This window comes from Sphaerodactylus townsendi, linkage group LG07 (assembly GCF_021028975.2).
Source record: "Sphaerodactylus townsendi isolate TG3544 linkage group LG07, MPM_Stown_v2.3, whole genome shotgun sequence".
Classification (NCBI taxonomy): Eukaryota; Metazoa; Chordata; class Lepidosauria; order Squamata; family Sphaerodactylidae; genus Sphaerodactylus; species Sphaerodactylus townsendi.
Window position 1 is genome coordinate 123,972,540 of NC_059431.1, and position 15,602 is coordinate 123,988,141.

A 15,602-nucleotide genomic window follows, 5' to 3' on the forward strand; every position below is an offset into this window, starting at 1 on the left:
CACCCCCCCCCCCCCCCACCCCCCCCCCCCCCCACCCCCCCCCCCCCCCACCCCCCCCCCCCCCCACCCCCCCCCCCCCCCACCCCCCCCCCCCCCCACCCCCCCCCCCCCCCACCCCCCCCCCCCCCCACCCCCCCCCCCCCCCACCCCCCCCCCCCCCCACCCCCCCCCCCCCCCACCCCCCCCCCCCCCCACCCCCCCCCCCCCCCACCCCCCCCCCCCCCCACCCCCCCCCCCCCCCACCCCCCCCCCCCCCCACCCCCCCCCCCCCCCACCCCCCCCCCCCCCCACCCCCCCCCCCCCCCACCCCCCCCCCCCCCCACCCCCCCCCCCCCCCACCCCCCCCCCCCCCCACCCCCCCCCCCCCCCACCCCCCCCCCCCCCCACCCCCCCCCCCCCCCACCCCCCCCCCCCCCCACCCCCCCCCCCCCCCACCCCCCCCCCCCCCCACCCCCCCCCCCCCCCACCCCCCCCCCCCCCCACCCCCCCCCCCCCCCACCCCCCCCCCCCCCCACCCCCCCCCCCCCCCACCCCCCCCCCCCCCCACCCCCCCCCCCCCCCACCCCCCCCCCCCCCCACCCCCCCCCCCCCCCACCCCCCCCCCCCCCCACCCCCCCCCCCCCCCACCCCCCCCCCCCCCCACCCCCCCCCCCCCCCACCCCCCCCCCCCCCCACCCCCCCCCCCCCCCACCCCCCCCCCCCCCCACCCCCCCCCCCCCCCACCCCCCCCCCCCCCCACCCCCCCCCCCCCCCACCCCCCCCCCCCCCCACCCCCCCCCCCCCCCACCCCCCCCCCCCCCCACCCCCCCCCCCCCCCACCCCCCCCCCCCCCCACCCCCCCCCCCCCCCACCCCCCCCCCCCCCCACCCCCCCCCCCCCCCACCCCCCCCCCCCCCCACCCCCCCCCCCCCCCACCCCCCCCCCCCCCCACCCCCCCCCCCCCCCACCCCCCCCCCCCCCCACCCCCCCCCCCCCCCACCCCCCCCCCCCCCCACCCCCCCCCCCCCCCACCCCCCCCCCCCCCCACCCCCCCCCCCCCCCACCCCCCCCCCCCCCCACCCCCCCCCCCCCCCACCCCCCCCCCCCCCCACCCCCCCCCCCCCCCACCCCCCCCCCCCCCCACCCCCCCCCCCCCCCACCCCCCCCCCCCCCCACCCCCCCCCCCCCCCACCCCCCCCCCCCCCCACCCCCCCCCCCCCCCACCCCCCCCCCCCCCCACCCCCCCCCCCCCCCACCCCCCCCCCCCCCCACCCCCCCCCCCCCCCACCCCCCCCCCCCCATATAAATCCAAACTCTTCTTCTTCTTCTTCTTAGACAGAGAACATTTTTTTCACTGCTTACATTTTCTTCTCTTGGCATGGCTTCCAGACAGGCCTGCCTTCTCTAAAACCACCCTTCAATTTATTTAATGTATTTATTTTAAAAAGTCATACACCTGCTTCCAGGAATTCCAGGACTCAAGGTGGGTATCAGCAATGTAAAATGAGCAAACAAAATAATTTAATAGAACCAACATTAGAACAATAAAAGTAAAAACTAAACCAGAAACAACTGATGTCCAAGCCAGCTGAGCATTTCCGCTTTGTCTAGACAGAGACTGCTCCCAAAGCTCTTTGGAACAGTTCTATTTTGAAGCCTTTCGGGAGGGTAGGAGCTAAGCATGCCAGAAGCCGGCTAGCACCCTGGCAGGATATGGGGGAAAGGGAGAGGAATGCTAGTTAAACCAGCTAAAACCAGAACATCAGCCCCCAACTTCATGATACCTCTTTTAGTTTTTCACCAGAAGTGACAATGTGACCCCGTGACCCCACTCCAATAGTGGGAGACCTGGCACTCCTAGCTGGAGACTCCTGACTCCTTCTGGGAAGTTGTTCCAGAAGCACGTGGGGACCACTGAAAAATCCCGAGGTTACTGAAGCATGCATGGATGAGTGTGGCCAGATGAGAGACCATCGAGCCACTATGGTCCAGGGCTCCTTGAATGCACTGCCACACAATCCTGAGAGAGTGAATTCAGACCCCAAACACAATTCTGGTCTTCCCATCTCACAAAGGGCATCACCCAACCACAAAAGGTACAGAGAAATGCGCACAGCTGGAGTTCCTGTCTGTTTAGCAATGGCCACAACCCCAACATCACCTGGTCCATGAACACTGTGCAGTTTTCAGACACCCCCCCCCCCCCCGCAGTGGGGATTACCTAGCAAACACTCCGGAATCTCCCCTGAAAAGGGATGAGGGGCTGGTGCCAGTAATTGAACAGGCGGGGGGGGGGGCGATATGTACCTCGGCCATTCCCTCCCTATCAGGACTTACAGCGGGTATTTGAAGAGGGGGAGTGTGACAAGTTGCCGCCCCATCGCAAAACTGATTGTAAAATCGAACTGCTCCCGGGGGCTAAGCTCCCAAAGGCCCCTTCCGGACACACGAGGCGACTCAGGTTCGACTCGTGTCGGCGGAGTCGTACCTCAACTCGAGTCCTCCCGTTTCTCCGCACAGCAGCCAACTCGTGTCTCCGGAGCCGAGCTCAGAGGGCGGGACCACCTCCCTGCGCCGCGTTCCGATTGGTTGCTGAGTCCCCCGTTCTGCGCATGCCCCAACTTTTCGCGCCACCACAAGTCTCCCCTTCTGCGCATGGGCGAAATACTTAGCTGTGATTGGCTACATGGCAGAGTCGAGTGACGGAGATTCTGCACTCAGTCGGCTTCGGCTCGAGCACAACCCGAGTCCGCCAGTCGACTCAACTCCCCAGTAGAGTCGAGAAATTCAATGGCAAGAGGGAGGTGAGTCGAGTCAGACACGAGTCTGACGCTACGTCTGTGCGGAGGACTCGGGTCGGACTCAAGTCAATCTAAGGTCGACTCCGACAATGCGGAAGGGCCCAAAGAGCCACCTATACCCCATGAGCCCGACTGAAGCGCCAGCGCTGCAGGAGTTTTTGGATAAGAACTTAAAAAGAGGCTTCATAAGGCAGACTACCAGCAAATATGCGGCTTCGGTTTTGTTTGTGAAAAAAAGGATGGTTCGTTGCGCCTATGCACAGACTACCAGGGGCTGAATATCAGAGTATCAGATTGTAATAAATACCCACTCCCCTGATCAAGGATTTATTGAGCAGTTTGGGCCAAGGCACAATTTTTAACAAATTGGACTTGCGGGAGGCTTACTCTCAGGTGCGCATTGCCAAGGGGATGGAACATAGAAGAAGGAGAAGGAGAAGGAGAAGGAGAAGGAGAAGGAGAAGGAGAAGGAGAAGAAGAAGAAGAAGAAGAAGAAGAAGAAGAAGAAGAAGAAGAAGAAGAAGAAGAAGAAGAAGAAGAAGAAGAAGAAGAAGAAGAAGAAGAAGAGGAGGAGGAGGAGGAGGAGGAGGAGGAGGAGGAGGATGTCAACTCCGCCATAAGAACATCTGGCCTCCCGTGGGTACATAAAGGGGGAGAGAGGGGTTGAAGCCATCTGTAGTTTTAGTATTTTATGTAAATTATGTATTATGATGTTTTAAATTGTTTTATTATTGATGGACACCTCCCTAAGCCTTCGGGGAGGGCGGTATATAAATAAATAAATAAATAAATAAATAAATAAAGAAAGAAAGAAAGAAAGAAAGAAAGAAAGAAAGAAAGAAAGAAAGAAAGAAAGAAAGAAAGAAAGAAAGAAAGAAAGAAAGCAGCAAGCAAGCAAGCAAGCAAGCAAGCAAGCAAGCAAGCAAGCAAGCGATGAGGGCAACACTCCTGCAGAGGGGGGGAGGATGGAAAGTTGTACCCTTGTGTCTACCTCTCCCGCAAATGTACGTGTTCCGAGTTGAACTGGATGGTGGGGGACAAAGAAACGGGGGCCATTAAACATGCCTTGGCAGCCTGGTGCCACTGGTTGGAGGGGGCTGCCCATCCCTTTGAAGTTTGGACTGATCACAAGTACCTTGCCGCGTTACACGCCCCAGGGAAGCTGTCTGCCCAACAACTTTGCTGGGCGGATTTCTTTTGCCGTTTCAACTGCACACTTCACTTTTTCCCAGGGAATACTAATTGCTTCGCGGACACCCTGTCTCGGTTACCCCACCCCTCGGAGGCAGGCCCTGCTGAGCCGTGCACCATTTTCTCCCCTTCCCAATTGGGTGTGGCCAGAGGTGGGATCCATCAGGTTCTCACAGGTTCCCGAGAGCAGGTTACTAATTATTTGTGTGTGCCAAGAGGGGGTTACTAATTGGTGATTTTGCCACATGATTTTTGCCTTAGTTATGCCCCTCCTCTCAGCAGTAGCGCGCAGAACATGAAGCAGTCTAGCAGGAGGTGCACCGGAGTGTGTGGCAGCAGCTGCGTCCTTGCCACAGCCCCGCCCAGGAATGCCCTGCCCCCGGAATGCCCGGCCACGCCCCCGTTGTGCCCCGCCCAGCCCCATTGGTGCTACGCCACAGTTTGAATCCCACCACCATGGGAACCTGTTACTAAAATTTTTGGATCCCACCACTGGGTGTGGCCATTACCACTTGATGGCAGGAATGTCTACAGGGCACGCCCCCCAAATGCCACCAGATTTGGAGACCGCCTTAAAGGAGGTGGGAGCTCTCCTGATCCTGCCAGGGGAGTTCAGTGACCAACTCGTCAGGAGGAGTGAGTTCTGGTGGAAGGGTGATAAGCTGTATGTGCTCCCACCAGCCTGCTGCCTTGCTTTGCAGGGAGACCACGATGCCAAATCCGCTGGACACTTTGGCTTTGTGAAAATGCTGCAACCGCCCACAGGTAGTTTTGGTGTCGTTTGCTGCGGCAGGATGTGGAGACTTATGTAAAAAGGTGCCTCACAACAATAAAAAACTGCTGAAAGTTGACATTACGAAGAGAGAGTATCGTCAGAAAGTGTTGAAAGGAAGGACAGAAAGTTGGCAGAACAAGGCACTGTATGGGCAATTTTTGGAAAAGATCAAAGGAAAAGTGGATGACACCAAAACATGGGGATGGTTAACATCAGAGACGCTAAGGAAAGAGATGGAAGGCCTAATTCTCGCCGCTCAAGAACAGGCGATACGAACAATTGCAAAGCGAAAATCGACAAAACTTCAACTGATCCCAAATGCAGACTCTGTCAGGAAGCGGATGAAACTGTGGACCATGTACTCAGCTCCTGCAAAAAGATTGCGCAGACTGACTACAAACTCCACCACAACAGTGTGGCCAAAATGATCCACTGGAACATTTGCAAAAATTATGACCTGCCCACCTCTAACAACTGGTGGAAACATCAAACTGAAAAAGTCCTCAAAAATCAGCAAGCCAAGATACTCTGGGACTTTCGTCTACAAACAGACAAAGTCCTGCAGCACAACACACCCGACACTGTCATCGTCGAACCAGAAAAGGTGTGGATCATTGATATCGAGATACCCAGCGACAGTAGGATCAACGAAAAACAACATGAAAAGATTGTGAAATACCTGGATCTAAAGATCGAGATCCAGCGTCTTTGGCACAAACCAGCAGCAGCGGTGCCAGTGGTCATCGGCGCACTGGGTGCTGTCCCAAAAGACCTGGGGCAGCACTTGAAACAAATTGCTGCCTGAGGGAAGCAGCTAATACCCTCTTGTATTGAAAAACTTTTAATACAACAAAAATTTGTGTGTGGAATAAAACATTTATTAACAAAATTGGTGCAAGGTAAACAAAAGCGCAAGGCGCAGCATGGGGGTCTGATCTTATGCTTCAGCAAATGGGGAGGTGGGGAGGCTGGGCTCAGGCTTAAATAGGCCGCCCGGCCCCACCTCCCAAGCCAAAGCCTCGCGAGCATAGAGGAGCTCGCAAGGCAAGGGGGAGGAGGCAGCACCATGGAGGCTGTCCCTTCCCCATCAGCAATGGCAGCCGCAGTAAGTCACGGCTGTTCCTTAACATCGACAAAATCAACATCTGTCAACTTCAAAAAGCCACGCTGCTGGGCTCCACAAACATCCTTCGCCGATACGTCACAACATCCTAGGCCCCTGGCTGGGGCTCGATGGTGACGTAGACCAACACCGACAGTGATACCTGGCTGCTGTGTATTTGGTATAACAATAACAACAACAACAACAAAAAGCAATAAAGGTCCACAGTACCAAAATGAACAAAATACATGACCACACATCATGCTGCTTATACTGAATTAGACCATCAGTTCCCTTCCGCACGTGCAGAATGATACACTTTCAATCCACTTTGCAGCTGGATTTTACCGTGTGAAATAGCCAAATCCACTTGCAAACACTGGTGAAAGTGTAATGAAAGTGTCTTATTCTGCACGTGCGGAAGGGACTTCAGTCCATCAGGACAGAATGGTCTATTCAGACTGGCAGGGTTTCAAGCAGAAAGTCTTTCACAGCCCCTACTAGCGGCTGACCCTTTGAGCTGGAGATGCCAGTGACTGTCTACAGACCAAGCTGAGACTCTTCCAAAATAACGACTCAATCCTCAGCAGATGGGGCAGTTTTTGACCAACCCCTAAGGTGCCGTATCCTGATGGAAACAAACAGTTAAACACACAACTCGTATGAACTGTTTGCCTCTCTCTTCCCTATTCCGTCCCCCTGCCCTGACTCCCGGAGCCAAATGTGTCTGCATTATTCAGATTCATGAATTCTTTCGGCATGCATAAATCCATTTAATGCATTATCAGAGAACTGTAGTCTGACCTAGCTGGTTTTGAACATCTCTCCCTATACCGTTTTGACCGTCTCTCCCTATACCGCCCTTCTAGGCCCCTCCGTTCATCGGAGGCGGGCCTACTGGTGATCCCTGGCCCCAAGGCGATCCGGCTGGCCTCTACAAGGGCCAGGGCTTTTACGGCTCTGGCCCCTACCTGGTGGAACAGGCTTCCAGGTGAGATCAGGGCCCTGCGGGACTTACAAAGTTTCCACAGGGCCTGCAATACGGACCTGTTCCACCAGGCGTTTGGCCAGCCGGGATGATGTCAACTCCGCCATAAGAACATCTGGCCTCCCGTGGGTACATAAAGGGGGAGGGAGGGGTTGAAGCCATCTGTAGTTTTAGTATTTTATGTATTATTTTATGTAAATTATGTATTATGATGTTTTAAATTGTTTTATCGTTGATGGACACCGCCCTGAGCCTTTGGGGAGGGCGGTATATAAATATAATAAATAAATAAATAAATAAATAAATAAATAAATAAATAAATATGCCAGAGTGCTGAATGCCACTGTTTGTAGGACACACGTGCTCGTGGAAATGATTTCAAACGTTGGGTGCAGGAGAATAGCGTCAAAAAAAAAATAGAGCAGCAGTTGAAACAGCTGGCCAGAGTTTCTGGGGCTCTTTGCCAAGCGTTGCTGGTGCCACCCCAAATGGGGGCTGCTGCGAGGCCTTCTACCCACTCTGCTAAGAACTGTGGAAAGTGTGGAGCTGGTGACTTGCCTGGGGCAAGAACCCAAAACATCAAGCCATGAATTGGTTAAGTCAGACACACAGTGTTTCCTGCGTTCTTGTTTGGAAATGCTGGACACTAATCCTGAATGTTGTTTTCTTAATCATTGTACATAACATCTCTGATTTGGTATTCAAACATGGACTCAGTTCAGTCCATTTGTTCAAACTGTGCTGTCATTTGTATATATTAACTTGGCTAGCTGCTATACACAAATAAAAATTGGAAATTAGGAATTAGAAAGAAGTAAGAGGGCTAAGTAAACCCTTGACCTTCAGAGCAAAGATGTGGTATGGAGTAACAAAAAGAAACAGGGATAAAACACCAGTTTCAGATCATGGCACACATATACATGTGCGTGAACACACACACACATGCACACGCACGCACACACACAAGCTCAGCGTTTCAGATAACTGCAAGCAAGAACTGGGAAGATGGTCAAATTAACATTTTCACCATTTTAAAAGAGAAAGGGAAGAATCCTATGACATAATGAGTCTTATGCTGTAGTAGTTAAGAGTGGCAGATCCTAGACTGGAGAACTGGGTTCAATTCCCCACTCCTCCACATGAAGTCTGCAACCTTGGGACAGTCACAGTTCTCTTAGAACTCTCACAGTCCTACCCATCTCAGAAGGTTCCTGTTGTGGGGAGAGAAAGGGAATGTGCTTGTAAGCCACTTTGAGGCCATTTAGGCACTTGTGGTCTAGCCTGCAGTGAGCCTACATTTCCTTCAAGCCAGATTTTTGGTTACACACACATTTTCCCCCTCCCAAAGTCACCATGCTGCAGTGCAGTAAATCCCAATGGTTTGAAAAAGAAGGCAAAGTGTGACTTTCCCCCTGCTTGTGCCGAGAAAGCGAAGCAGACCAATGAGTGTTCGGTTTCGTTTGGGTTTCCCTCTCCTTCCCGCCATTTCCTGGCTATGCAGGAACAATTCTGCTCACTCTGTGGATGGCATTTCTTGGGGATGAATGGGGGCTTTTTGTTTAAAATTTTGACACTTTGGGTCTATTGTGGGAGTGATGAATCATTATAACAGCTCCCTCCAAGGTGACAAACGACCTCCCAACCTGGAAGCAGGGCGCAGACAAAATGGAGGTTAGGCAGCAGGGCACCTCTTCACATGTACACTAAGAAATGTGGGGAGACCCCACTGCAGAGCAAACACCCTCGGGATAAGCACCACATGTACAAAGGGCCTGTGATTCCTGAAAGCCCCTGCCCCCTCCTCTTTACCCCCATGGGCCCTAGTACCATCAGGACCCACTGTTTCGTATCAGGAGGGTTTTGTAAGGGCATGGGCGATGTTCTAAGATACTACTGTTGTTTTAATTATATGTATGTTTTTAGCTGATGTTTTATCTGTACACCGCCCTGAGCCCTTCGGGGATAGGGCAGTATACTAAATTTAAATAATAATAATAATAATAATAATAATAATAATAATAATAATAATAATAATAATAATAATAATAATAATAATGATAATGATAATGATAATGATAATGATAATGATAATAATAATAATGATAATAATAGGCTAGCAGCAATGGTGCACTGGAACCTTTGCAAAAAGTACGGCCTGCCCTGTAGCAAGACCTGGTACGAGCACAAGCCAGAGAAGACCACAGAAAATGAAGAAGCAAAAATACTCTGGGACTTTAGAATACAGACAGACAGACACCTGGCTCACAACACCCCAGACAGAACAGTGATAGAGAAGAAACATGTTTGGATCATAGATGTTGCTGTGCCAGTTGACAGCAGGGTAGAGGACAAAGAGCTGGAAAAGATCACAAAATACAAGGACCTACAAATTGAAGTTGAACGATTGTGGCAAAAACGAACAACAGTAATCCCACTAGTAGTCGGTGCTCTAGGAGGAATCCCAAGAAATCTTGAAAAACATCTGGAGAGAACATCAGTCCACCTGCTGCAGAAAGCAGCACTTCTAGGAACTGCACATATTCTACGCAAATACCTCTAATATCCTAGGTCCTTGGGAAGGACTCGATATTCAGAGATGAATTCCAGACACCTGTGCTGTGTTGTTATGTGTATAATAATAATAGTCATAATAATAATGATGATGATGATGATGATGATGATGATGATGATGATGATGATGATGATGATGATAATAATAATAATAATAATAATAATAATAATAATAAAGAAAAAAGGAGTATAAAAACAACTTCTCCTCCTCCTCCTCCTGGACTGCAGGGCTTTAGACAGAGCCAGTTTCCCAGGCATTGGCTATCCAGTCAGTTTGATTCACTCCCAGCTGGAGATGTTTTGGCTGAGTGAGACTCAGTAGTCTACGAACTTCCAAAGTGGGACAATGACCTCAGTCAGCCTGAATGTATCAAATCTGCAGGGGGTCCAGCAACCGTGTGGAAGGAAAGGATTCTTTGCCCACCTCTCACCCAGCTCTTCTCCCGTAGAAACTGGGGAAATCCTCCCGAGGGCCCTTTGCAAAAGGGGGAAACTGGAGCTCGGAGGAAACACATTCTTTGTAATGTCACCTTAAATGGTTAGAGTCCTTTTTTGGCAAAGTGCAATTTTTTTTGGGGGGGGGGATTATTATTCAGGACTGAGCTGTGTGGTAGACGTCTCAGCTGCCTCGAAAGGACTACAAAGGAAACTAGCTTTAAAGAAGTTAATAAATCACATATCACAGGAATTTGGAACATCTAGTTTGGATCATTGTAAGGTTGCTGCTTAACCTTGGAGGGTTTTCTTTGCCAAGGTTGGTGTGCAGCCCGGATTTGGGGAGTGTTTCTAGTATCTGCAGCTTCTAGCTTTGGTATCTTCTGACTCCCCTGCCTGTCTGTGTGAAACTGTTTCAAGGTAGTTTTCGGATGGGAACTACAGGTGTGTTTATCTAACTTTGGCGGGAACTGGGAGGAGAGCCTGTAAAAGCGGCTGCTTGAACGTTGGGAGGCCAGTTCCCGCATTGCTTGTGATTGACTTAGAATGCCAGATCAATAAAGAACTCATATGTTACTTTTGGCCTGGACCTTGCAAGTTCCTTACAATAATTATCTCAGAGGGTGGTAGCAGGAAACAACGTCGCCAGCCCTCTTTCAAAACCCACAACCGCAGCATGCTTTGCAATAGTCCAGCTGTGCGGAGCTGGAGGCACTCTGGACTGAGGAATTTATTCTTACCTGGCTGTGCTAGGGGATTATTGCTGTGCCCTGGGACATTCACGCTGCATGAGCTCTGCAGGATCCCAGGTGGTCACCCACACTGTTTAATCAAGAGGGGCCATGGCTTAGTGGTAGAGCATCTGGTTGGCATGCAAAAGGTCTCAGGTTCGAGCCCCGGCATTTCCAGTTGCAAGGACCAGGAGGAAAGACCTCTTCTTGAGACCAAGGAGAATTGCTGCTGGTCTGAATAGGCAACACTAAACATGATGAACCAAAGGCAACTTCATGTGTTTAATCTCTGCCTGAAACTTCTAAGAGAATTTCAGAAGATCTGGGAATATCTTCAATACGTAGACCCTCTCCCTCTAAGCCTGGTGAGGCAGCCGATGTTCTGCACAGCTGTCTGAAGCTAGATGAGGAGTAACACAATGAATTACATTCAGACTATATGGAGATGCACGTCAATGAGTCACGAAAGTGGTGATTGGCCAATGCTGCATTCCTTATCACCACAATGTCCAGCTATATCCGGAAATTCCTATGGGTTCAGAGTATGGTGGCCAGCCATAACTCACTGCAAGAACTCAGTGCAACTGAGAATACATTTCCAGCTGTCAAAGGTCTTGAACGAATAGGGTTACCAGCTCTGGGTTGAGAAGTTCCTGGAGATGGGGTGGGGTGTGTGTGTGTGTGGGGGGGTGAAACCTGGGAAAGGCAGAGTTTGGGGAAGCACAGGACTGCAGCAGGAAATAGTGCCCTACAGTCCCTCCTCGGAAGCAGGCCCTTTCTCCAGCAGAATTAATCTATGCTGTCTGGGGATCCATTGAAATACTGGGAGATCCTATGGAGGCACCTGGAGGTTAGCAACCCTGTGAATAATGACCAATCAATTTATTTTAAGGTGGAGTGCTGGAGTTGATCTGGAAGAAATCTAGGACTGGCATATCTGCAGAGCTATCTACCTTCTCCTGCACAAACTTGTCTGTTAATCTCCATGCAGGTCATCACCAAAGACCCTCCCTCTGAGACTTTTAGAGGGTGTCTGCGTGTCAGGGAGGGGGAGTCCCCTGGCACCAGGGTCTTGTGCCTCTTTCTCCCACAGAATAGTTACTTGGCCCTGTCTGGTTCATGCCCAAGCTTTATAAAACAAAACTCCCCTTCCCCCTGGCCAATATAACAATGCTTCCTCGTTTCTAATGCTACCTTCTGCTTAGAAACAGGTCTTGAAAGAGCGTAGGCTAGAGCAGTACTTAATTACTGGCTTACAGTGTTGGAGGGCCTGAGTGCCTGGGAAACGCTCGAGTACGGGGGCACACTGCCGGAAAAGGGTCTCTCACACTCCCCCGACTGACCTCTCCTTCCAAAGTGTGGTTTCGGATAAAACTGCTGACATTGCAGACCCTCTGGCTCCAGTGTGTGTACGTGCAAATGCCATATCCCCTGCCCAAATCCCCCTGCGCCCTTTTGCCCTGTCCACTGTATTGTGTTTCCCCTGCCTGCCTGCCCTGTTTGTTTTTCCTCTTGTAAACGGTCAATAAAAGCGCTTGGGGAGAAACGGGACGGCAGAGTTGCCCCCTGCATCTCTCACTGGCCGAAACGACATGCTGTCTCCGTTGCTGTAAGACAGGGGTGGGCAATTATTTTTTCCATGGGGCCGCATAAGAAACAGAAAATATTGTGGAGGGCCGGGCCAAAAGGCAGGGGGGCCAGTCAGGGTCATCCAGCGGGCCGGATGTGGCCCGCGGGCCGTATAATGCCCAGGTCTGCTGTAAGACAGCATTACAGTCCCATTGAAACTCAGAGGTGGCAGGCTGCAGTGCTATCCCATCACTTCCCAGTGGTGTGGGAAAGCTTTAAAAGCCGAAAAGCCTCCCTGCCACCAGGAAGCCCCTATTGGGCAGGATAGACTTACACTACTGCCTCTGCTATGCCGGTGGGGGTAGCAGATGTGCGGAGATGCTGGCACCACATCCAGTGCCATGTCCCAGAGCTGGGGAGGGCTGCAGTGGCCATGCACCAGCTGTTTTGTGCCTCCGCCGGGGCAAATGCCCTGGGATGGCAAATCTGCTGGTGTGGCCACGTGCTGCTTCTACAAACAGGTCCCCCCCACCCTTTGGATGGGGCTGTCAGGCTATTTTTTTCACCCACTTGGCCTGGCCCCGTTGACTCTGAATGATGATTTTCAATCTAAATGGGATTCTAAGCTTGCACCAAAATTTCAACTTTAGCCAAACTGGGGGTGGTGACACAAGCAAACCCCTCCACACAAAATATTACTGGTCACATCAGAACCTTCTTTGGTCCCCTCAAATGTCCTCAGATGTTCATCCTATGGAGGGAGCTCGATGTGCAGATAAAACTGCAGTTTTGTATTAACCGGATAGTCGACCTTTCTTGTGATCCATGGCTGTGAAGCCACAACCGGCATTGGCCAACCCAGATGGGACATGTTCAGACCACCGTTCAGAGCAATCAAGGCCTCTTTGGTGTGCCTCGGTGGGGGTGACCCCCGCCCACTGCGTGAAGAAGAAGAAGAAGAAGAAGAAGAAGAAGAAGAAGAAGAAGAAGAAGAAGAAGAAGAAGAAGAAGAAGAAGAAGAAGAAGAAGAAGAAGAAGAAGAAGAAGAAGAAGAAGAGGAGAAGGAGGAGGAGGAGGAGGAGGAGGAGGAGGAGGAGTTTGGATTTATATCCCCCCTTTCTCTCCTGTAGGAGACTCAAAGGGGCTGACAATCTCCTTGCCCTTCCCCCTTACAACAAACACCCTGTGAGGTGGGTGGGGCTGAGAGAGCTCCATAGAGCTGTGACTAGCCTAAGGTCACCCAGCTGGCGTGTGTGGGAGTGCACAGGCTAATCTGAATTCCCCAGATAAGCCTCCACAGCTCAAGCGGCAGAGCTGTAAATCAAACCCGGTTCCTCCAGATCAGAGTGCACCTGCTATTAGCCACTGCTCTAAGCCACTACGCCACTGCTGCTCCCCAGAAGGCAGCAGCCCAGAGACAGGGAAGAAGCCTGAATTTCTGCCACAGACTCTGGCAACTGTGAGTCCTGCTGCTCCCCAATGACAGGAAGTTAGTGGCATTATGCCTGCTCAAAAAGTTTGCATCACTATAAAACAGTGGTGGCGAACCTATGGCACGGGTGGCAGAGGTGGCACTCAGAGCCCTTTCTGTGGGCACACGTGCACAGAGTTCATCATGGGGGGGCCGGAAAATCCCCCCACACACACACCCATCTAAGCTAGCCTGGGCATGATTCTTTACCTGGGAGTAAGCTTGGTTGCTGGCAATGGGGCTTGCTTCTGAGTAAACCCTCCTAGGGTCGTGATTCACCCATTCGAAGCATTGCACGGTTGCTTCACCAAGCTTACTCCCGAGTAACGCGCGCCTCGGAGCCAACCGTCTTTTCTAAACGAAAACCTCAGTATTCAGGTTAAATTGCCGTGTTGGCACTTTGCGATAAATAAGTGGGTTTTGGGTTGCAATTTGGGCACTTGGTCTCTCAAAGTGCTTCCAAACTGTGATTCAAACATGTCTATTCACAATGAATCCAAGATTTTTTTTGTCAAGAAAATCTTTTCTCATCTTTCTTTTGTTGACCCTCATGATGGAGCAACTGTTCAATGGCAAAGAGGAGCTAGTGGGCACCATGAGGGTGCTATAAAACACCGCATTTGGGGAATCAAAGGTACAACAGAATTACATCGCAGAGGGAATGCCTCAAATCTCACTTACAAACAACATTGCATTAGGTTAGTTACCTTTGAATAAGCAACAATTTTCAACGAAATGGTTGCCAGGTATAAAGAATTCATTACAAAGTCCATCAGGTTCCACCAGTCGTGAATATAATCCTGAAGTCCACCATCCCACATTTGTTTAATTTCGCCCCATATAAATCCTGCAAATATATAAAACAAAGTTTAGCTATAACAAGAACCCAACTCTTGTAGCTCAGTCTTTTGTGGCATGCAGCTCATGTTTCCATAATAACCAATAACAAACAAGGGACTAGACAGTAAAGAGACAATGCAAAAAGAATCCAGTGTAGATTGCCCAAAAATTGGCAAGTAATTTCAAGAGAATATATAACAAAGTCTGGAGTCTGAACTGTTTAATCTTCAACTTGCTTTCATCCAGCAAAATGACTTCAACCTGTGAACATAATCAGTGTAATTTCACTCTTCCTTGCAATGAAACAGCACACACACAGGCCTGTTTCACACATGCAGAATAATGCACTTTCAATGCACTTTGCAGTTGGATTTTACCATGCAGAATAGCAAAATCCACTTTGAAACAATTGTGAAAATGGACCGAAAGCGCATTATTCTGCATGTGAGGAAGGGGCCACAGAGATGCTATAGAGACAGGCTGCTGGTTCTAGCTCTGTTTTGTTATCATCCTCAATGTATGCTCATTCACCATCAGACTCTCGAGCTTCTAAGTGATTAACATTCTGCTGCGAGCTCATCTCAAAATGGCTAATGAAACATTAGGACAAAAGTGAGTTGCCGAATAAAGAATCACAGTTCAGATTCAAGACTGTATTATTTGTTCTGTTGAGGTTACTTACCAGGTTTTGGCCAATCTACACAGGATTCTTTTTATATTGTTCTGCACAATAACCAAGGTGTTCTAAGAGCATTTTCCTGAAAGAGATTACTTCGTGCCAGTGGCATAGCGCCAAGGGTGCACACTGGGTGTGCGCTCCTGTGGGGGTGTGGCAAGGGCATGGAAGAGGGTGTTGCGGGGGCATGGCATGGGCATGGGCATGGTAGGGGCACAGGGCACACGTGTGCCCTGGGCACAGTTCCCCCCTGCTCCGCCCCAAAATCTCTGCACCAACAGACTTGTGAAGGAGAATTTTCCTGTGGATTGTGCCTTCTTTCAATAAAAAAACGCAATGGCTTCTCTTCTGCCTCTCATGCCATACAATTTAGTTTCATGAACTGCAGTAGACTGCTATGCAGGTGCCGGGCTGGCCCTGGTTGTTATTTGAATGTGAAGACCAGCACATAAGTCCATGGTTGCTACACCAGC

The 15,602-nt window shown here is 51.4% G+C and overlaps 2 protein-coding genes across 2 annotated transcripts in view; one reads left to right on the plus strand and one right to left on the minus strand.

Annotated features, from left to right (window-relative positions):
* The window catches only part of EXOSC8 (exosome component 8), a 675,700-nt gene that overhangs the window by 466,520 nt on the left and 193,578 nt on the right, over positions 1–15,602 (plus strand). The window lies entirely within an intron of this gene.
* TRPC4 (transient receptor potential cation channel subfamily C member 4) overlaps positions 14,327–15,602 on the minus strand; it is an 88,741-nt gene continuing 87,465 nt past the window's right edge. The window contains exon 4 of the mRNA XM_048502579.1: positions 14,327–14,460. Coding sequence (XP_048358536.1) covers positions 14,439–14,460 — 22 coding nt within the window. The 3' untranslated portion in view covers positions 14,327–14,438. The remainder of the gene's footprint in view (positions 14,461–15,602) is intronic.